At 42.8% G+C, this 22,737-nt stretch overlaps 2 protein-coding genes across 4 annotated transcripts; one reads left to right on the top strand and one right to left on the bottom strand.

The window, feature by feature from the left end:
• On the bottom strand, window positions 1-6,700 carry rbm34 (RNA binding motif protein 34). Its single transcript, XM_021568205.3, has 11 exons — window positions 6,500-6,700; window positions 3,010-3,169; window positions 2,552-2,670; window positions 2,246-2,462; window positions 2,042-2,101; window positions 1,821-1,864; window positions 1,620-1,703; window positions 1,321-1,384; window positions 1,088-1,130; window positions 866-984; window positions 1-646 (listed from the first exon to the last, which is right to left on the bottom strand). Exons 1-11 carry the CDS (start codon window positions 6,523-6,525, stop codon window positions 224-226), a joined length of 1,359 nt encoding a protein of 452 aa, XP_021423880.3. The 5' UTR covers window positions 6,526-6,700; the 3' UTR covers window positions 1-223.
• Window positions 6,701-6,763: 63 nt separating this feature from the next.
• On the top strand, window positions 6,764-14,617 carry tbce (tubulin folding cofactor E). 3 transcript variants are annotated; one of them, XM_021568204.3, is made up of 17 exons: window positions 6,764-7,035; window positions 7,315-7,485; window positions 7,662-7,746; window positions 8,055-8,231; window positions 8,626-8,711; window positions 9,559-9,658; window positions 9,762-9,864; window positions 10,260-10,336; window positions 10,443-10,535; window positions 10,811-10,875; window positions 11,127-11,191; window positions 11,557-11,709; window positions 12,168-12,321; window positions 12,598-12,666; window positions 13,405-13,464; window positions 13,791-13,882; window positions 14,125-14,617. In XM_021568204.3, exons 2-17 carry the CDS (start codon window positions 7,353-7,355, stop codon window positions 14,218-14,220), a joined length of 1,608 nt encoding a protein of 535 aa, XP_021423879.2. In that variant the 5' UTR covers window positions 6,764-7,035; window positions 7,315-7,352; the 3' UTR covers window positions 14,221-14,617. The 3 variants fall into 3 exon arrangements, with proteins under 3 accessions (XP_021423879.2, XP_021423878.2, XP_090061004.1); XM_021568203.3 differs by having other exon boundaries at window positions 6,960-7,035; window positions 7,304-7,485; XM_090204878.1 differs by lacking the exon at window positions 6,764-7,035 and adding an exon at window positions 7,158-7,222.
• The last annotated feature ends 8,120 nt before the right edge of the window (window positions 14,618-22,737 follow it).

Genomic DNA, 22,737 nt, shown 5'->3' with positions numbered 1-22,737 from the left:
CTTTGATTCTTCTAAAATTTTATTTAGTCTTTATAATGTCTAGAATAGTTCATGAATGTTTAACCTTACCATTAGGTGGGACAGCCCCAACCTAAAAAACAACCATGTTTCAACTGGAAATGTGGGAGGGCGTCAGGAACATGTTACGTCAGGAACGTTTACACACCATGATCATTTTACAACAAATTTTCTGCTTTAACGATGCATCACAAGGCACAGACCATCAAATGTGTACAACCTGATTCCTTTTCCTCGGTTTGAGTTTCTTCTTCAGTGCTTTCGCCTTGGCTTTTTTGCTGTTTGGGTCGGCCATCTCACCTTTGAAGGAAGAGGGGCCTGTGGTGGCTTTCTGTGCCTCGCCTGCACTTTTCTTGAATGGCTTCCCCATCGATTTCATTTGAGGCCCCTTCCCCTGCGGCCTCCCGGAAGATTTGTTGTGGGGAACGCCCTGGCCCGGTCTCCCCTTAAATCCTCCTTTGGTAGGCTCCTTCCCTGCACCCTTAGTTTCTCTTTCTTTCCCTCTAGGCCCTCTGTGCACCACTTTCTTCTTCTCTTTCTCCTTCTTCACTGACCTCTTCACCCGGACCGACCTCCCGAGGAGTTTGGAGCTGTCTAGTTTCAAGGCCAGCTGGACAGCATCGATGCTCTACAACAAAAACATTAGCCGTTAGAGATGATGCAGGGGTGTAGTTAGAAAAGAGGTTTCATAAGACAAATTAGTAGTAGTCTAAACCCAAACTGTGTGCATGCAAAGCATTGGCTGCAGTATGAGACTTGGCCCAGCTCAGTGAGAAGAAGCGTCTTGAAATGCATACATAACATCTCTGAGCGGGTCTGGTGCATATGAAATGTTATATTTCCTCACCTGGAATAAGATGTAGCCGAAGCCCTTGCCCATTCCAGAGTTCTTGTCCCGCACCAACCGCACCCCCTCCACCTTGCCACACTCCTCAAAGTGCTGTCGCACTGGCAATTCGTTTATATCTGCAAGTGAAATACCGTATGAAACATGAACCCAATAACCTGCATGTAATTGGTTTCCTTTTGACTGACAAGTTCACAGGAAAGTAAACCCTCAGTTACTCACCGAATGGTAGATTTCCAATGAATATTGACCTCTTGTGATCGTGCTGAAAGACGAAACAATTCTATTCAATAGATGTCGCAGCATCCTTCCTCAAACAAGTTTATACAAAATCAAAAAAGATTAAGCAAATGTATGACCTTAACTGTCAGCAAGTGCATTCTATTGCCAGCAAGTATACCGGTCTTAACGCTTGGTGTGTTTTTAAAATATCCAATGTCATGGGACACCCTTACCGATGAACTTTTGGAGACCCTGTCCACCCGGATGTGAAAGTTTTTCTCAATCTCCATGCCGTTCCTGCAACATTTAACATTTAAAACGACCAATGAGGAACTTTGTTCTAGTATGCAGATGTTTTTTTGTTTGTTGACATCACAATTTCGCAGGTGCGCTCACATCTTTCAAATTTCTGAAGGGAAACGTAATAGAGCATCTGATGCAATTAAGCAAGACTTCAGCTCTGGGTTTACCAGATTATGATAACTTAAAACAGTCACGCTAAAATTAAAGTTGAATGCTTGTCAGGGACTACCTTTCCAATGCCTTCTCGGCTCCTTCCTCAGCTTCGAACACCACGTAGGCATTGATGCTCTGCTTCTTTGGGTGAACCTTACGTCTGGAAAGGGAAAGCAACAGCAAAAAGTACTCGAATACATGCGTCATGTTACCACGGATAAACTCCCATTCAATCAGTGTTAGCATTTCTCATGGTTAAAAATTCAGGGGAACTTACTGAATAGCTGCTACTTTGCGTGACATAGACGGATCCTCTCTTACCTGCAAGAAAAATGCCATGTTTTAGCTTCACCGATCAGGGTTGAGTCTTCAGAAAGCGTTGTATCATCTTTCATCCATTACTATGAAGCTTTCAGGAAGCTCAACCCTAGTGGAAATGAGCACTCATATTGTCTGATGGGTATTAGATTAATCTAATACAGCGAATGGAGTACTTACCACGGATCGAAATCGAATGCTTTCAATGGCTCCCTGATCCTTGAAGACAAGCTGTAGTGTCTGAAAAACCAAACGGAGAAACCGTTTGGAAGGAACATAAGGCATATTTGTATTTTCACATGAGATTTAAACCCGGGTCTGCTTTCGACATACCTAATCAATGAGATTATGGTCACTGTTTATAACGACTGGGGCTGCTGTTACCTTCTTTGTGCAGCTGGCAGGAAGGTTGCCGACAAACACGGTTCGTTTCTGCTTTACCCTCTCCGCCGCAATTTGGGCTCCAGTCCTCTGTTTTTTTGTCTGCCTTTCCTCCTCCTCTGTCGCACCCCCTTCTTCCATCTCAACAGCTTTCCTTTTAGTCTTCTTGGGCATCTTTGGGACCTGTTCATCTTCGTCAGCATTTTGTAACGCACTTTCTCTGAAAGCGAGAGAGAGAGAGAGCTTTAACTATCAATCTACATCTCGTGCATATTCTTTTGCATGTCATTTACTTTTTTAATCGCTCACCTGTTTTCTAGATTTAGGTCTGCAGCCGATTTGTCCTTTGCAGCTTTCTTCGTTTGTTTCTGGTTGTTCGGGACTTTTGTGACTGCGCCTTCCTTCACCTCCACGCTCCTCGGTTCAGGCTATGAAGGGAAGAAAAAGTTACATTATAATTTCACTCAGTTGGCAAACACAGAAGACTCTAGCAAGGGTACACGACTCAGGCCCTCAAGCTCTGTAGTCCTGTTGGTTTTCCAGATAATACCTCCCCATTACGTCCCTACTGGACACTGATCATCATTTTGAAACGGAAAGCGAAAGTGTGTGTTTCTTAGTGGACAGGTAGAAACGCCGTTTCACATATTTCAAAAACCTTTTCTCTACTGAACATGGCCTTGGTATCCTGGAAAACAAAAATGAGCTGGGCTGCAGCATTAAAAGACCTGAGCTGTGCATCCTTTCCTTGGGACTTATGGCCTTACCTTAGGAGCAGGAACAAAGAACAGTGTGTCAACTACTGGCGCAGCTTGGAACAAGGCAGATAAAGATCCCGAGCTGGATGCAGACTCCTTTGGAAACAAGCTGCCCGATACTGATCCCACTACATAGTCCATGGACTGTTTGTCCACAGATGGCCCCTCACTAAGGAAAAACAAGTAACATTGTTAGACTCATGAGATACTGCAGCAGTTCACTACCACAGTGCTGCATTAGGTAGCTAGATGTGCATGGATGCCAAGGTACGTGTAATATTTATTGCTACAAAAAGACATCTTCATAAGCATTTCCTGAACATCCATAGAGGTAACACACAATCAAAAGGTAGGCTATCCAGTGCCATTGAGATACTAAAACAAATTGGTTGCTGACTAGAAGCAACTTATGGAAGAAAAATATAAAACGCAACATGAAACAATTTGAATGATTTTACTGAGTTACACTTCATATGATAGTCAATTGAAATAGATTAATTAGGCCCTACTCTACGGATTTCATGACTGGGACTACAGATATGCATCTGTTGGTGACAGGTAGGGCCGTAGATCAGAATACCAGTCAGTATCTAGTGTGACCACCATTTACCTCATGCAACATGACATCTCCTTTGCAAAGTGGCCTGTGGAATATTGTCCCACTCTTAAATGGCTGTGCGAAGTTGCTGAATATAGCGGGACCTGGAAACAAGCTGTCGTACACGTAGATCCAGAGCATCCCAAACATGCTCAACGGGTGACATGTCTGAGTATGCAAGCCATGGAACTGAACATTTTCTGCTTCCAGGAATTGTGTACAGAGACATGGTGCCGCACATTATCATGCTGAAACATGGTGTTGGCGACTGATTAATGTCACCACGACGAGAGGCCAATTGTCGTATCTCTGTGCATTCAAATTACCATCGATAAAATGCAATTGTGTTCGTTGTCCGTAGTTTATGCCTGCCCATACAGTACCACAACCCCACCATGGGGCACTCTGTTCACAATGTCGACATCAACAAAATGCTCTCCCACATTATGCTGTACACGTGGTCTGCACTTGTGAGGGTGGTTGGATGTGCTACCAAATTCTGTAAAACGACGTTGAATGAGGCTTATAATAGAGAAATTAACATTCAATTCTCTGGCAACAGCTCTGGATATTCCTGCAGTCCGAATGCCAATTGTCTATAATAGAGTGGCAAGCACAGTCACCGGATCTCAACCCTATTGAGCTGTTGTGGGAGGCAGCTTGACCGTATGGTACGTAAGAAGTGTCCATCAAGCCAATCCAACTTGTGCTTCAGGAAGCATGGGGTGAAATCTCTTCAGATAACCTCAACAAATTGACAACTAGAATGCTAAAGGCCTGCAAGGCTGTAATTGCTGCAAATTGAGGATTCTTTGACAAAAGCAAAGTTTGAAGGACACTATCATTTCAATTAAAATGAATTATTTATAACCTTGTCAACGTCTTGGCTATATTACCTATTCATTTTGCAACTAATTTCATGTATGATTTCATGGAAAACAAGGGCATTTCTATGTGACTCCAAACCTTTGAACGGTAGTGTATTTAGCAGATGTTATTGCAGGTGTAGCGAAATGCTTGTGTTCCTAGCTCCAACAGTGCAGTAGTATAACAATTCACAACTATATTTTATTTCATTTAACTAGGTAAGTCAGTTAAGAACAAATTATTATTTACAATGACGGCCTACCAAAAAGCGAAAGACCTGTGGGGACGGGGGATTAAAAATAAATTAAACAAAAATATAGGACAACACACACACACATCACGACAAGATGAAGAGTGACTGTCAGTAAACTGTCAGTAAGAGTGTCCATGATTGAGTCTTTGAATGAAGAGATTGAGATTAAACGGTCCAGTTTGAATGTTTGTTGCAGCTCGTTCCAGTCGCTAGCTGCAGTGAACTGCAAAGACGAGCGACCCAGGGATGTGTATGCTTTGGGAACCTTTAACAAAATGTGACTGGCAGAACGGGTGTTGTATTTGAAGGAAGACAGCTGCAGTTGAAATCTCAGATGGGGTGAGTGAGGCCTAAGAGGGTTTTATAAATAAGCATCAACCACTGGGCCTTGCGATGGGTATACCGTGATGACCAGTTTACAGAGGAGTATAGAGTGCAGTGATGTGTCCTATAAGGAGCATTGGTGGCAAATCTGATAGCCGAATAGTGAAGAATATCTAGCCGCTCTAGAGCACCCTTCCCTGCCGAGGGGCATTATTCTTAGCAAACCACATGACCTTTGGTTTGGAGGTGTTCAGAACAAGGTTAAGGGCAGAGAAAGATTGTTGGACACTAAGAAGCTTTGTTGTAGAGCGTTTAACACAAAATCCGAGGAGGAGGTTCCTACTGCCTGAGCTATGTTGTTGATGTCAATTGAGAAAAGTGTGGGGCCTAGGATCGAGACTTGGGGTACACCCTTGGTGACAGGCAGGCAGTGGCTGAGACAACAGGTTCTGACTTTATACACTGCACTCTTTGAGAGAGGTAGTTAGCAAACCAGGCCAAACACCCCTCAAAGACACCAATACTCCTTAGCGGCCCACAAGAACGGACTACCAAATGGCCTTCCTGTGACATTGGGTGCTGTAGGTGTCCTGGAGGGCAGGTAGTTTGTCCCTGGTGATGCGTTGGGCAGTTGCCGTACCAGGCGGTGATACAGCCCGACAGGATGCTTTCAATTGGGCGCCTGTAAAAGTTTGAGGGTTTTAGGGGCCAAGCCAAATCTCTTCAGCCTCCTGAGGTTGAAGAGTCGCTGTTGCACCACACTGTCTGTGTGGGTGGACCATTTCAGATCATCAGTGACGAGTACGCAGAGGGACCTGAAGCTTTCCACCTTCTCCACTGCGGTCCCATCGATGTGGATAGGGGCGTGCTCCCTCTGCTGTTTCCTGAAGTCCACAATCAGCTCCTTTGTTTTGTTGACATTGAGTGAGAGGTTATTTTCCTGGCACCACTCTCCCAGGGCCCTCACTTCCTCCCTGTAGGCGGTCTCATCATTGTTAGTAATCAGGCCTACTACTCTTGTGTTGTCTGCAAACTTGATGATTGAGTTGGAGGTGTGCGTGGCCATGCAGTCATGGGTGAACAGGGAGTACAGGAGGGGGCTGAGCACGCACCCTTGTTGGGCCCATGTGTTGAGGATCAGCATCTAGGCTGGCAGCCTTGCGAGGGTTAACACGCTTAAATGTCGTACTCATGTCGGGAGAGCCCGCAGTCCTTCGTGCGCAAATGTGTGCACAATATTTGAGAGAAATATGTTTGTGCATATGGAACATTTCTGGGATCATATTTCAGCTCATGAAACATGGGACCAACACTTTACATGTTGCGATAAAATGTTAGTTCAGTGTAATACACAGTGTGAGTTTCCCCAACTACCTTGTATTTCCAACAATGTACAAATTGAACATAATTAGTATTAACGTTAGTTACATGCGGACACTCGTGGAATGGAGACTAACCTCTTTCCAGAAAGTTTATTTTTCATGGTCAGTTCTCGATGGTCGATCCCAGCTGGTTTGAATGATGAGACAATCTTATAAAAACGTGCTTTTTATCATGAAAATAAGTTGACGGGAAGTTATAATGAACACATCTCATTAGAACTATTTGTTGATTCCAAAAAGAACTGTAGCTATTTCCTCACGCTTTACTCAACGAAGGCCTGTCCTTCACCTAATTATATCCTACCATGCACAACGCAATTGTAAATGGTTCCTAGCTGTATCATACAGCTAGCTAGCTGTATCATCATATCTAGCTCTTTCATCCAGTGATCTAAATATAGATGCATTGATTGTTACCTGATTATAACGATGATAGCTATTTAAATAATGATACTAAAATAACGTTTATTGCCGATAACTTCATCATTAATAATCTATCAAACTTGTACGACAAACGTGTGCATCATCATATTCAGTTACTTCCTGTCGGGAGGTTGTGAGCTGTGATTATTTATGCTGCTGCGTAATATGACCAACACTCTCTGATAAAGGTAACTTTCAAATAAATATTTGGAAATAACAGCATATTGATTCTGTGGATAAGTGGTACTCGTGTTTCTTTGGCAGTGAAGATATTTGTTGTAGCTAATCTAGCTAGCCAAGCAAATAAAGCTAAACAACATCACAGTTTCCTGGGAGTTGACATGACAGCAAGTATTTCAGCTAGCTACTATAACGGTATTACCTAACTCTTTCTTAAACAGCGCTGTCAAAGTACAGTAAGTACAGAAGGCTTTACCTGCTCATTCTTTTTCATTGTACATATATAGGTAGAATTATATCCAACGTTATAGATACAGTGAGTACAATGAGAGTCCCTGACCAGACACAACCCACCACCATGCACGAATGCCTTCCATCAGACGCAGTGGGGAGACGGGTGGCTTGTGACGGGGAGCGTGGCACGGTGCGGTTTGTTGGCACTGTACCACCAACTGCAGGTAAGCTAACTAGCTACAGACTGCTTGGGATATGGATATAATAGGCAAAGTAACATAAGTGTTATCCACAGTGGGTGTGGCAGAACTGTTTGAGAGAAATTCTGCATTATTGTTGGTCATGTACTATAACCAAGTACTTATTCAGTGCCTGTGCTTACCAATGCCTCTGTGCTTAGGGTTGTGGCTTGGTGTGGAGTGGGACAACCCTGATCGAGGCAAGCACGATGGCAGCCATGAAGGTGTCCACTACTTCACTTGCAGGTAAAGTAAACCCTATCTAGTATCACAATGATGGTAGCATGAAATTACACTGACCTGTTGAGATAGGTGTCATCCTAATCTCTGTTAACCCTCTGTTAACCCTCTCTGTCAAATATAGCGTAATTTGGTCAGCTGCGTGATTAATTTCTGTGTTCATACGTGTTAGAAATTGAGAGTTCCGGTAAAAATGAAGTCTCCACCCTCAAAAAAAGGAAACAGGAAACACAATTTTTTGGGGTTTGGAATGTGGCCATTATGTGTTTTGCTGCTCTCAGATAAAGGTTCTCACCCCCTCCACCCCACCTAAGGCACCCGAAGGGAGGCTCTTTCGTCCGGCCCAAGAAGGCCAGCTTCGGGGTGGACTACCTGACGGCCATCAGGCGGCGTTACGAGATGGAGGTCCAGCAGGTCTTGGGAGAGGAGATCCAGATCTCCACGAGGACGGTGGAGATGGTGGGCTTCGAGGCCATCACAGAGAAACAAAAGTAAGGGGACAACAAGGCTTTGGAGCCTGAGAGTGAGAGTGCATTTTAGTCAAGGACTAGGCTTAATCTGACTCCGGGAATCTGTCCCAAAGTGTGCTTATTTGTACGGTCAACTCTGTATATACTGTTTGGAATATTGTTAAAGCATGCCACCTATACCAGAGGATGCCAGTATCAGGCCCCCCTCGCAAAATAGGTTTCTAACCTAAAGGGTTAGAAACCCTGGTTAAATAAAGGCTCAATAAATATTAAGTAAAGAATGGTTACAAAAAGTAGGCACTGGAGTTGGGACTGTTGAACTCCACCACACTCCAACAGAGTTTCACTTGTCTGATCTGCAGTCATCTGTACTTATTCAGTGAAATGCGTTGTTGTCATCTGTGCTCCTCCGCAGGGTGGAAAACCTGACCGATGTTGCACTGAGGTTGTGCGAGGTTTCCAGCCCGGGCCCTGCAAATGAAATCCGAAACACCACTCCCCGTATCCTTTCATTTAGTAGCTTTTAATTAGCTAAATAAGTGCTTATGTCCAAAAAGTTACAACTGTCAATCATATGAAATTGTTCATGTTAATAATACTTGAGTGCGGGCCTCCCGGGTGGCCACCAAAGACTCTGGGTTCGAGCCCAGGCTCTGTCGCTGCCGGCCGCAACCGGGAGGTCCATGGGGCGATGCACAATTGGCCTAGCGTCGTCCGGGTTAGGGAGGGTTTGGCCGGCAGGGATATCCTTATCTCATCGCGCACTAGCGACTTCTGTAGCGGGCCGCGCGCAGTGCACAATGACCAGGTCGCTAGGTGTACGGTGTTTCCTCCGACACATTGGTGCGGCTGGCTTCCGGGTTGGATGCGTGCTGTGTTAAGAAGCAGTGCGGCTTGGTTGGGTTGTGTTTCGGAGGACGCATGGCTCTCGACCTTCGCTTCTCCCGAGTCCGTACGGGAGTTGTAGCGTTGAGACAAGACAGTAAACTACTAACAATTGGATACCATGAAATTGGGGAGAGAAAAGGGGGTAAAAATGTTTTAAAAAATCAAATTTAAAAACAATAATACTTGAGTGCACTTCTCTGACCTGAACTTACTGTGATATGTAGCTACTTTACACCATGTTTGCGTCCCAAATGGCACCCCTTTTCCCGATATAGTGCACTACTTTTGACTAGGGCTCTGGTCAAAAGTAGTGCACTTTAGCGAATGTGTGTGTTATTTGGGACACAACCCCATTAGTAAATGTACGGTCCACCCACCCAATTGAATTAGCTTGGGGAAGCGTTGATTGGACATTTAGCTGAAGGTGCACTTCTACTGCATCCTTAATGGTCCCTGTCAGACGTGCTGATGTTGGACCTGTGTGGGAACCTCCTGTGCTGTTGGGACGACGTGATGGCCGTCACTGAGCAGATGGAGGAACTCAAAGAGCTTCAGCTCAGGTAGACCACGCTGAATAAAATGATGTGTGTGTGTTTTTGTGCCTCACTTTTCTCTAACTCTGATCCCCTCAATGACTGTCTCTCTTGTCCTCTTTCCCCTCAGCCACAACAGACTGCGTGTGCCCTCCAACCCTACGGTGCGACCCCGGGCCTTCTCCTGCCTCAGGGTCCTTTCCCTCACCAACTGTGCCCTCACGTGGCCTCAGGTGACAGCCCTGTACCCCTGTACCTTTCCCTTAATTATTATGGGTCTCTATACTTACATCCTTCTCAAAACCCGTTGGAAAAGAAGGCTGGTGAGGAAGAACCTTGGATTTTATCCACCAATATGGTTGAGGAGGCAAAGAGATAGGGTGTGAGGAATTGATGAAAGATTCATTCGGATCGATCCCATGTGAAGTAAATACAATATTGTAGGCAGATTTTATTTTTAAAGGTGTTTTTGTACCCGTTAATACGGTAATAGATAATTAAGTTGCAGCGCACAATATGTTAATTAATGAGCTGGTGCAAACATGTGAAGGCCTAATGAAATGAGAAGAACTGATCGAAATGCTGAGTCTCTACATTTATCCATCTCCCTTTGGTGTTGATCTGTTAGCTGCTTGAGTGCGCCCCCATGTGGCCACTGCTGGAAGAGCTCTACGCCTCTGAGAATGACATCACTGAGCTACAGAAGTAAGGTTTTAGCTGTCCATTTTGGGTCTCCGTTTCAATGTATTTTTTAATTTTATTTCTAAAGCAACATATAGGACTGACTTGTATTTCCGCCTCTTTTGCACAGGCCTAACGATGTCTTACAGTCTTTGACAGTTTTGGATCTCTCAACAAACCCTTTGGTTGATGGAACCGTACTGAGTATTGGCGAACTGCCTAGGTAAGAGCGGGCATAACGGTTCCAACACAGACACTTCTCATAACTGTTCACTACACCGTATGACAAATGACATAGCCCTGTTGTTAGCTTTACTTTCATGAGCATTATCAACAACAACAAAATGTATACTATTATCCTAATAAATGCTAATCTTTACAAACAAGGACATTTCAATGAATAAGCATTTGTGTCATTTATAATAACTTATGTAGCATTTATAATGTAATTTGCCATAAAGTGTAACCTTTTACATCCGTGCTTTTCATGAATTTCAGACTGGAGAATCTAAATATGTCTAAGACTGGTTTGTCAACCTTGCGGTTTGATGACGCAATGCCTGGTAAAGTTTACGTCGGACATCATTTGGAGAAAAAAAAACGTGACCTTTTTTTTGACGTGTTTGTTATTAATGGAAGTCAAGTTGAATTAGCATAGCAGTAGAGGTAGTTGAACAAGATCCCAGAAGATGCATGTGGATATGTTTCGATGACACATGCATTTGACAATGTGTAGAACTGTAAGGGCGAAAGATGGGCATTGAGTATACTGGTAAGACTCTGTAAATTTATTATTTTATCACGTCTTCTGAAGGTTGCAAAACGGCTATGTTTCCTGCCCTGAAAAGTCTCGCAGTTAACAGCAACAACATTTCAGAGGTGAGCGTTGTCTAAGAAAGATTTGATCGTAGTGAAATATATCCGGATATATAAATGATTAATTACTAAACAAATTTGATGAATGTCACTAGTCTGCAAAAAGTTAATACTTGTTCTGTGAAGATGGATATGAATGTGAAATCCTTCTAACTCAACCCTTTATCTCCTCTCTCTCTCTCTCTCTCTCTCTCTCTCTCTCTCTCTCTCTCTCTCTCTCTCTCTCTCTCTCAACCCTACACGTATACTCGCTTGTGCTTACACACTGACACGGCAATACGTACAACAATTTAAATAATCGCACACACACCCACCAACACACTCTTACAATCTCATTCACTCACGGACACATTCATTGACACACACAGTGGTCGGTAATAAACGAGCTAGAGAAGCTGCAGAGCCTGGTCCGGTTGTCGTGTCGGCAGAACCCCCTGCTGAGCCAGGAAAGGAACCCCGGCACGGCCATGCAGCTGCTTATTGCCAGGGTGGGCCGGCTGGAGGCCCTCAATAGGTGGACGGTGAGGCCCCGTCATCTGTTTTAACGCTACCGCCAAACCTGGGTGTGTTCATTAAGCTCCATTTTAATTTACCCGGTTCTGAACAACAGATCCAGCTTCTTACAGTTGATCCCCACATGGCCGACATGTAATTTATACTGGTGTGATTAATGGTCAGCCACTGCGCACGCAAACCTAAAATAATCACAGTGATTGATCCAGCTCTATGCCTCCATCCCAAATGAATGGAAAAGATATGCACCGAAGAAAACCAGGAAATTAGTGCTTACGATATCTTCATTTGAGATTGAGGCATATAGTAGCTGGAGCTACACAACTTTTATCTAGACATTGTGAAATGTTCCTTTAAAGCTATATATGTTTCCTTCTAGCATCTCCCACTATGAATACATCAGTGTTTGCAGATGTTCTTGCTGAAATCCTCCATTCTCTTTCCTTGTTACCGTGGTTACCTGTAGGTCCTGCCTGAGGACAGGAGGGGGGCGGAGCTGGACTACTGCAAGATGTTCGGGCTAGAGTGGCTGGCATCCGGAGGACACCGAGACCCCCAGCAGAACCGCCCCAGTGCTGAATTCACCGCACAGCACCCCCGCTATCAGAGTCTCATACAGAGTGAGTCAAGAGTGGTACATTCCTTCCAAGGTTTCCCCGGCAACACCCTATTTCAGACTGAGAAGTGGTACAGCCCACCCTATATCTACTCGTCTGTAGGCATTTCTGAAGAAAAAAACATCTGCCGTACTGCTACCCATATCCCGAGGAAGAAGTGATACAACGCAGCCCATGTCACTCTTACAAAGAGACAGTGGTGATCCTAATTCCCGCCCTGTAGTCATTATAAGTTCAATGAATTGACAAGAGAGGCTCGATTTTTCTTTTGTTTTTCAGAATACGGAGCTCCAGAAGACAGCGAACTGAAGAAGCAGGAGCCATTTGCACTGAAAAACCAGCTCTTAAGTGAGTCCTCCTCACTTCTCTTAAGTCTAATTTATACAGTACACAACGCAAGAACGCAATTCGCTATGCAAAATGGCGATCCTGTGTAGATGCGTCAAGTTACAAATTCCCGGGCTGCACACATTCGTGTAAAGCAGTGTTACGTAATCCTGGTCCTGGGATTTTTGCCCTAGCACTACACACCGGATTCCACTAAGCAACTCATTATCAAACATTTAATAAGTCTAAATCGGCTGTCTAGGGCATAAACAAAAGTGTGGCCCGCAAGAGCAGGATTGGAATTAATTAGATTTTTTTAACGATTTGCTAATAAACGGTAATAATCTCATTCCCAGAACTGCATGTGCCGTGACCCAATACACACATTGAAATATTTACCCAGGAGATGAGTCGGCGTATCTAAATTGCATTATGGTGGTTCAAACCCTGAATGCTGATTTGGCTGAAAGCCGTGGTACTGTATATCAGACCGTATACCACGGGTATGACAAAACATATTTTTTTTTTACTGCTCTAATTATGTTGGTAACCAGTTTATAATAGCAATAAGGCACCTTGGGGGTTTGTGATATATGGCCAATATACCACGGCTAATGGCTGTGTCCAGGCCCTCCACGTTGTGTTGTGCGTAAGAACAGTCCTTAGCCGTGGTATATTGGCCATATGCCACACCCCCTCGGGCCTTATTGCTTAATTAGTTCTTAAGAGTAATATAGCATTTCAAACCTCCCCCACCAGGCATAACATTTGTTTGTCCAGATGAGACGGACCGAAAATCTGTGGTGAAGAAACTCCCAGGTAAAGGCTCCCACCTGTCTTCATCAGCTAGTTAGATGGCATTTAATATTATTATTATTATCATATTATGTTCAGTAGCTAAGCTAATGAATTGACATGTGCATGGATGTTAGTGGACTTTTCACATGTGCCAGACTCAGATATAGCCCCTGGTAAATGTCTGTTCCTCTTAATGTTTCTCCCTCGGTCATTTCTGACTGTGCTTTCAAATAACAATGCAAAATATGCAAGGAGGTCGGGACCCTGATTTGAAGTGAGGTGACTGTAACCAATTGCATTTTAATAAAGATATTCAGGGGTCACTCCACTCTTTTGATGTGTTTTAGATTCCATGATCGTTCAGAAAGTGAAGGGCCTGCTCTACAGACTGCTAAAGATACCGGGTGCTGAGTTGAAACTCTCCTACACAAGCTCAAAGGTAAAGAAGTTTACTGACAACAGCAACTGCTCTATACTACCTCAAAGGTAAAGGGGTCTAAATAGACTAGGTGAAATGGTCTTACTCACCTAGACTAGCCCACAGTCTAGTTTTATTTCTGTGTTGGTGTAACCTAACCTATCCTCGCCACTCATAGGTGAATCTGTTTATAGACCAATGGTACAGTCCCACTTTCTTAGCAGTGGAATGGGCTCCCTAAAACGACATTTGTCTTTCCTCAGATGGAGGGCAAAGAGATTGAGATCGACAACGACCTGAAACCGCTGCAGTTCTACTCCATCGAAGACGGAGACAAGGTCCTTGTCCGCTGGTTGTGATCCGCAAAGGTCCGGATTGGCTGCCTGATGACTCAAACTGAGTTCCTCCATGGCATAACGTTTGGCCGGAGCAAGGAGTTTGGGTAGCCAGGCAACCGAGTTTGAAGTTTAAGCGATATTCCGAAATCCACGAGAAAAATGTACAGCACTAAACCTGGGACGAAAACACAGCGCAGCTCCTATTCAGCCTGAGGAGACCAATCGATGTAGGAGAAAGAAACACAGGGTCGTGTTCATTTGGCATGAAACGGAAGATAACTGTCCAAAATGGAGTGAAACAGGAAGGGAACATCTGAACTTGTCCAATAAGAGTTGTGTGTATTTGTATTTATTAGGATCGTATCAACAGCTTACATCATAAATAAAACAATTCATCATCCAATAAATAATACAAAAATGACTTATTACTTTCATTCAATGAGGCACCGGGCAAAAGAGAATTAGGAGACATTTAGGCCCTTGAATGGTGGATTTTACCATCCCTGAGCTATGGCAGCTTTCATAGCTTGGCCTTTAGTGAGTTAGCAGCAGTTAAGGTATTTTTTTATTTAACCTTTATTTAACTAGGCAAGTCAGTTTTAAGAACAAATTCTTATTTACAATGCCGGCCTACCAAAAGGCAAAAGGCCTCCTGCGGTGACGGGGGCCTGAGATTAAAAATACAAAATAAATCCAATATAAATATAGGACAAAACACACATCACAACAAGAGAGACAACATAGCACTACATAAAGAGAGACCTAAGATGACAACATACCAACGCAGCAACACATGACAACACAGCATGGTAGCAACACAACATGGTAGCAGCACAAAACATGGTAGAAACATTATTGGGCACAGACAACAGCACAAAGGGCAAGAAGGTAGAGACAGCAATGCATCACGCAAAGCAGGCACAACTGTCAGTAAGAGTGTCCATGATTGAGTCTTTGAATGAAGAGATTGCGATGAAACTGTCCAGTATCATCAGGTGGTGTCAAATTAACCCAAAACTTTCCAGCATATATAGCTCTGAATATGTGGTAGATAGGCTGTTGGTCGACCAATATGTTTTGTTGTTGTAGCAAATGGTTTCTTTTTTCATGCCACATGAGACACCTGTATGATTCACGCCTGTCTCAGTGGACTAATCCATTGAGGAGGCCACAGGGATGCCACGGCCCAAGAAGAAAGGGAGCGTGGCTAAGATGCACAATGCACATCTCTCTCTAGAATGCGCTCTCCAACCATTTTGTGCACATTCATTGTTTCATATCTTCATTGTGTTCATTGTTTGCCCTTTGATGTTAGTGCCTATCAATTCCCCATTACATGTCACTAGTAGTAGCCTACATTAACAGGTCATTCCCATCATTTCTAATCTACAATGTTTCTTTGGTTACGGTAATTTCCGCTGATGCATTCAATATTATTTTTTAGTCGTTTGCCGTTCTCTTTGTCGGAGTGGCTACGTTGTTTGCAGGGCTCACAACCTATACTACACTTGTAAGAAACACGTTTTGGTTTATTTCATTCCGTTTATGAGTTTTGTCAATTTTATTGGTTGTCTTTTGTTTGGAGCGCTCCTGTCAATGTTGAGTAAAGACGCGCACCTGATTTACACATTTAGAAGTACACCCACTCTAAAATAAAAGGGTTCATGGAGACACCTTTATGAGTTCCACACCGGTGGAACCACCAAAGGTACTTCCAGGAACCTTTCCCTGAGGAACCTTTAAAACAGGTTCCTCAAATAACCTTTTTAGGGTGTTAGAAGCTTTTTATGTCCCATGTATTCTATTATTAATAACAATACAAATGACATTGAGTGGGTACCTTGTAAGTCACAAATCACACGTTGTATTGACTTTAAAAGTCACAGAAATCTCACTTGCAGACATCACAGGAATATCTGGTCTCCCCTATCTCGCTCTACAGCAAAAAGTTTGCCATTCATACAATATTTGGTCATTTATCCCCTTATCAATTCCCAGAAGACATTTCTGAATGAACAGCATTGTGCTTTTCACTAATGCTGCTTTTTAAAGTAACTTTTAATACGGCTGGAAATTCTGGAAGTCTAAACACAGACGGCGAAACTTTGGTTGATTGATGTGTCCTGTTGCTGGCCAGTTGATATGTCATGCTAAAGGCCAATTGGTGTCTCATTTTGCTGGACAGATGTTGGCTAATTTTGCTGGTCTGTTTGCTGCAGCTGTGAGCTAACAATAATAATATAAATGCTTTCACTTTCGTGCTCAAAAAGCAAAAAAAAAAGAGCAGAGATTTGGAATAGGATCAGTGTGATAAAATCAATGACGCAGATGACAGTCATAGATTGACTTATCGATTTACAGCTTTTAGATTCTCCAAATCATTTTGTGATTTTTGATTCAAACTTTGATAATTGGAACGAGTTGCTCCACCATTCTTTGGTCCAATGACATCAATTTGGTGTTCTGGTCAGGGCATATCACAATAGGAAAAGCATATGAAAATGTGAAAACAAAAGTGTGTTGTGCTTAAGTGAATCAATACATTTGAACTAACTGCAATCTAGTGGCCCGAGTTGAATGGATACTCTTCCCTCTGGGTCCCTGTATCCATCTAACCCATGGAAATCTATCTCCTCATCAGGCCTTGTAGCAATCCATTGTTGACTATGTTGAACCATGTATGCGTGGTGATGGCTGTTGAAACTGCCTGGTAGTAGTACTTTACCACACAAGCACCAAGGAAACTGTATATTCCACACACTTCCATGAACACAGGGATCTCATCTGAATGGACAGTGTTGATGACCAGATAGTCTCTTACATTGTATCGCACGTTGTTCACTGCAATGGACTTTGTCTTGGTGACACTTTTTTCTCTGATGGCTTCTCCGAATCTGGCACTATCTGATACTCCACGGTAGAGTTTAGAAGTGCATGCAGTGGGACATCTCTTGTGTCCGCACAGTGTGTTGTTGTGTTGCCAAGGCAGTTGCTGTTGGTTTGCTCCCAACATTGTCTGAGCTGATGTATTTTTGCAAGGGTCTTCTTCGTTCTATTTTGAAAGTTTCCCACAACTGCTGAGAGCCTGTTGAAATATTGGTGTTCCGCTTCAAATCGCATGGTGGACTGGTGGATCAAAGTTCCATAGGCAAGTAGCAGGCTAGGGTAGTGGACGAAGTAGTGCGTCTTCGAAACAAAGCACATTGAACTAGAAAGTTCAGATTCCTCCAATGATGAAAACTTCTGCATTGTGTGCAAGGAGCACTTTAACAATTCCAAGTCCAAGGAGGTCTGGGTGAATTGCTGGGAATGCAAATTATGGACCCACAAGCCTGTACCCCAGGACAACCATACCAGTGTCACAACTGTGACTCGGATTAAGTGAACATGTCCAACATTCAGTCACACACATACACACACACACACACACCACAAACGTTCAGGTGTTTAGTTTAGCCTCGTTGTTGTTTGGTTGAGAAATACTATTTAGTGGAGAGTAAAATAAACATTTTATTATTGATATTTATTAATATTTCTGCCCAACAAAATGTTAAATATGGCAATGTTACTCTCATGGTCTCAATAAAGGAGTTCAATAATTAGTTGCATGACATGAGTTATGCACTTTTTCATTCTGTTACAATTCACTGTTATAACTAACCCAGATCATGGGGTAAATTGTAACACTTCACTCCTTGTATTTAAGACAACACCATGATTTGCACTTTGATTTACATACACTGTATAATAAACCACACCAATTTGTAAAGGACAGATGCAGGTTGTTTGTATCACGTTTGGAATACACTACCATAAACGATCATTGAGAAACTGACCAAAAGGTGAAAAGTGTAACAACCATCCCGGTCTCCCCTATACCGTTCACAGGAAACTCACTCTACATTTTTTAGATGAAGTTCCGTGGGAAAAGGAATGGGGGTGGTGGAATCATTTTCTGTCATGGACAAAGGAACTCAAACGGTGTAATGATAATAATAATGAACAAAAATGTAGCTCTGAAAGTGCAAACAGTCAAATGATCCGCAAGGTTTGAGTATGAAAGTGGATGAAAAACAGATTTGGCTCATTAATCTATATGGTCCAAACTATATGGTCGAGGATTATCCACACTTCATCGAAAATATTTACACCAACCTATTGAACTTACATGCAACAAACGATCAAATCATTATGGTGGGAGACTATAACACAGTGTTATAAGTAACTCAATGGACCGCAAAGGAAATCACTCTACAAACTATCATCATCGTGCCCTTAAGGAAATTACAAATATTATGGACACATTAGAAATAGTGGATATTTGGAGATTTAAAAAACTCTGACCTGGTGAGATATACATGGAGGAGACTTAATCAAGCTAGTCGTCTTGACTACTTTCTTGTTTCTTTCTCTCTTGCGTCAAAGGTAAAAAAATATATATATATTGATAGGAGACCGAATGAGATTGGACCATCATCTAATTGGCCTTCACATAACTCTTAATGAATATTGGAAATGTAATCAAAGTCTACTGGGGGACAATTTGTTCTTAACTAAGTCAAAATAATTTATAAAAAATGTCCAGTAGTCCAGAGTTGTGTACAGATCCTTGCAACATGGGGCTGTGCATTATCATGCTGAAACATGAGGTGATGGCAGAACATGAGGTGATAGCACGACAATGGGCCTCAGGATCTCGTCAAGGTATCTCTATGCATTCACATTGCCTTCGATATAATGCAATTGTGTTTGTCGTCCGTAGCTTATGCCTGCCCATACCATAACCTCACAACCACCATGGGGCACTCTGTTCACAATGTTGACATCAGCAAACCGCTTGCACACACGACACCATGCATGCTGTCTGCCATCTGCCCGGTACAGTTGAAACCGGGATTCATCCGTGAAGAGCAGAATTCTTCAGCGTGCCAGTGGCAATCTAAGGTGAGCATTTGCCCCCTGAAGAAATTATTATTATCATTATTGTTATTATTATTATATGTATTCAGTTGAAGTCGGAAGATTACATAAACTTAGGTTGGAATAATTAAAACTTGTTTTCAACCACTCCACAAACTTCTTGTTAACAAACTATAGTTTTGGCAAGTCGGTTAGGACATCTACTTTGTGCATGACACAAGTTATTTTTCCAACAATTGTTTACAGACAGATTATTTCACTTATAATTCACTGTATCACAATTCCAGTGGGTCAGAAATGTACATACACTAAGTTGACTCTGCCTTTAAACAACTTGGAAAATTCCAGAAAATGATGTCATGGCTTTAGAAGCTTCTGATAGGCCAATTGACATAATTTGAGTCAATTGGAGGTGTACCTGTGGATGTACAGTGGGGCAAAAAATGATTTAGTCAGCCACCAATTGTGCAAGTTCTCCCACTTAAAAAGATGAGAGAGGCCTGTAATTGTCATCATAGGTACACAAAATGAGAAAAAAAATCCAGAAAATCACATTGTAGGATTTTTAATTAATTTATTTGCAAATTATGGTGGAAAATAAGTATTTGGTCACCTTCAAACAAGCAAGATTTCTGGCTCTCACAGACCTGTAACTTCTTCTTTAAGAGGCTCCTCTGTCCTCCACTCGTTACCTGTATTAATGGCACCTGTTTGAACGTGTTATCAGTATAAAATACACCTGTCCACAACCTCAAACAGTCACACTCCAAACTCCACTATGGCCAAGACCAAAGACCTGTCAAAGGACAGGCTGGGAAGACTGAATTTGCAATAGGTAAGCAGCTTGTGGCTATATTGAAGCAACATCTCAAGACATCAGTCAGGAAGTCTTCCAAATGGACAATGACCCCAAGCATACTTCCAAAGTTGTGGCAAAATGGCTTAAGGACAACAAAGTCAAGGTATTAGAGTGACCATCACAATGCCCTGACCTCAATCCAATATTACATTTGTGGACAGAACTGAAAAAGTGTGTGCGAGCAAGGAGGCCTACAAACCTGACTCAGTTACAGCAGCTCTGTCAGGAGGAATTGTCACGTTCAGACCATAGTTATTTGCTGTTTTCCTTGTTTTAGTGTTGGTCAGGACGTGAGCTGGGTGGGCATTCTATGTTGTGTGTCTGGTTTGTCTATTTCTATGTTTGGCCTGATATGGTTCTCAACCAGAGGCAGGTGTTAGTCATTGTCTCTGATTGGGAACCATATTTAGGTAGCCTGTTTTGTGTTGGGTTTTGTGGGTGGTTGTTTCCTGTGTCAGTGCCACACGGGACTGTTTTCGGGTTTTCACTTTCTTACTTTGGTTATGGGGCGGCAGAGTAGCCGAGTGGTTAGAGCGTTGGACTAGTAACTAGAAGCTTGCAAGTTCAAACCCCCGAGCTGACAAGGTACAAATCTGTCGTTCTGCCACTGAACAGGCAGTTGTTGTTTCTAGGCCGTCATTGAAAATAAGAATTTGTTCTTAACTGACTTGCCTAGTTAAATAAAGGTTAAAAAATGTAAAAACCATGGACAATTACCGCGCTGCATTTTGGTCCTCCTCTCCTTCGACAGAAGAATCCCGTTACAGGAATGGGCCAAAATTCACCCAACTTATGGAAGCTTGTGGAAGGCTACCCAAAACCTTTTTCCCAAGTTAAACCATTTAAAGGCAATGCTACCAAATACTAATTGAGTGCATGTAAACTTCTGACCCACTGGGAATGTGAAATAAATCATTAAATAAATAATTTTCTCTACTATTATTCTGACATTTCACATTCTTAAAATAAAGTGGTGATCCTAACTGACCTAAGACATGGAATTTTTACTATGATTAAATGTATATATATTTTTTACCCTCTTTTTCTCCCCAATTTTGTTGTATCCAATTGGTAATTACAGTCTTGTCTCATCACTGCGACTCCCGTACGGACTCGGGAGAGGCGAAGGTCGAGAGCCATGCGTCCTCTGAAACACAACCTAAACAAGCCGCACTGCTTCTTGACACAATGCCCACTTAACCCGGAAGCCAGCCTCACCAATGTGTTGGAGGAAACACTGTACACCTGGCGACCGTGTCAGTGTGCACTGAGCCCAGCCAACCACAGGAATCGCTAGTGCGTGATGGGACAAGTACGTCCCTCCCGGACAAACCTTCCCCTAACCCAGACGACACTGGGATAAATGTGCACCATCCCATAGGTCTCCCGGTCGCGGCCGGCTGTGACAGAGTCTGGACTCAAACCCAGAATCTCTAGTGGCACAGCTAGCACTGTGATGCAGTGCCTTAGACCAATGCGTCACTCGGGAGGCTGCCCTGAAGTTAGTTACGGCACCAAACTGCAGTCAGGTCAAGACCCTGGTGAGGACGACAAGCACGCAGATGAGCTTCCCTGAGACAGTTTCTGACAGTTTGTGCAGAAATTCTTCAGTTGTGCAAACCCACAGTTTCATCTGCTGTACAGGTGGCTGGTCTTAGACAATCCCGCAGCTTATGGTAGAGAAATGAACATTCATTTCTCTGGCAAAAGCTCTGGTGGAGATTCCTGCAGTCAGCATGCCCAATTGCACGATCCAAATAAACTTGAGAAATCTGTGGCATTGTGATGTGACAAAACTGCACCTTTTATAGTGCCTTTATTGACCCCAGCACAAGTTGCACCTGTGTAATGATCATGCTGTTTAATCAGCTTCTTGATATGCCACACCTGTCAGGGGGATATTCCATAATGATATTCAATAGGCTACATCTGTTGGTACATTGAGAAATGATGATGTAATTTACATTAGTATTGATTTCCGGCACCTAAAAAAATTGCACTACACCATGAACGGGAGGGGGATTGTTGTGGATGTGGGTCCCGCAAAATCATCCTGTTGTCCCGCATTTGACTATTTTAAATGTGGTCACTCAACTGCCATCAACCAATAATATTAGTATTTTCTGTGCAGAGCCATGTTGTATCTGGCACGTGTCACATATAACGTTCCACCTGAGAACAGGGATCAATCTCTGCTTCCAACCTTGTCACTGTTTCTCCCATTTGCACTTCTCCCTGACTCTTTTCATTACTGTCTGAATAAAGTGTCAAACCACCTAAAAAAATATGTTTAAAAAAAAGATCAGCATACTTCAAATTTCATCCCCCCAAAACTCAAAGTAACAAAGTTGTAAAATGTGTTAATTTAATGTTCAAGTCATCCTGAATACACCTGACCTGTATTTTTTTAATTTAATTGTCATAGGCCTAATACGCAGAATTACAGGAAATTTGCTTTAAAAACAGTCAAATGATCCTGGGAGAGGACCCCCAGTCTAGGGGTTGTGCAAGAGGGCAATGAAATTCACATAGCAAATCTCACTCAAGCTTTCTACATAAGTTGGCAGCCCTGATTTTTTGTAGCCTTGTGAAACCAGACTGACCGCTGCTCTCATGATTTGTAACAGTTCATGTGAGATCAGGCTGGTTTAATGATGCAACCATTTTGCCGATGTTCATTGGCATTCACACAACTCTGTTAAAAATGTATATTGAAGAAACAAGTTCATTGGTTTGGTCCCCTGGTTAAACACTCCAAA

This window comes from Oncorhynchus mykiss, chromosome 17 (assembly GCF_057628025.1).
Source record: "Oncorhynchus mykiss isolate SJ-2025 chromosome 17, ASM5762802v1, whole genome shotgun sequence".
Lineage (NCBI taxonomy): Eukaryota > Metazoa > Chordata > Actinopteri > Salmoniformes > Salmonidae > Oncorhynchus > Oncorhynchus mykiss.
Note: the sequence above shows the minus strand (reverse complement) of the source record. Positions and strands in the feature narration are given on the sequence as shown.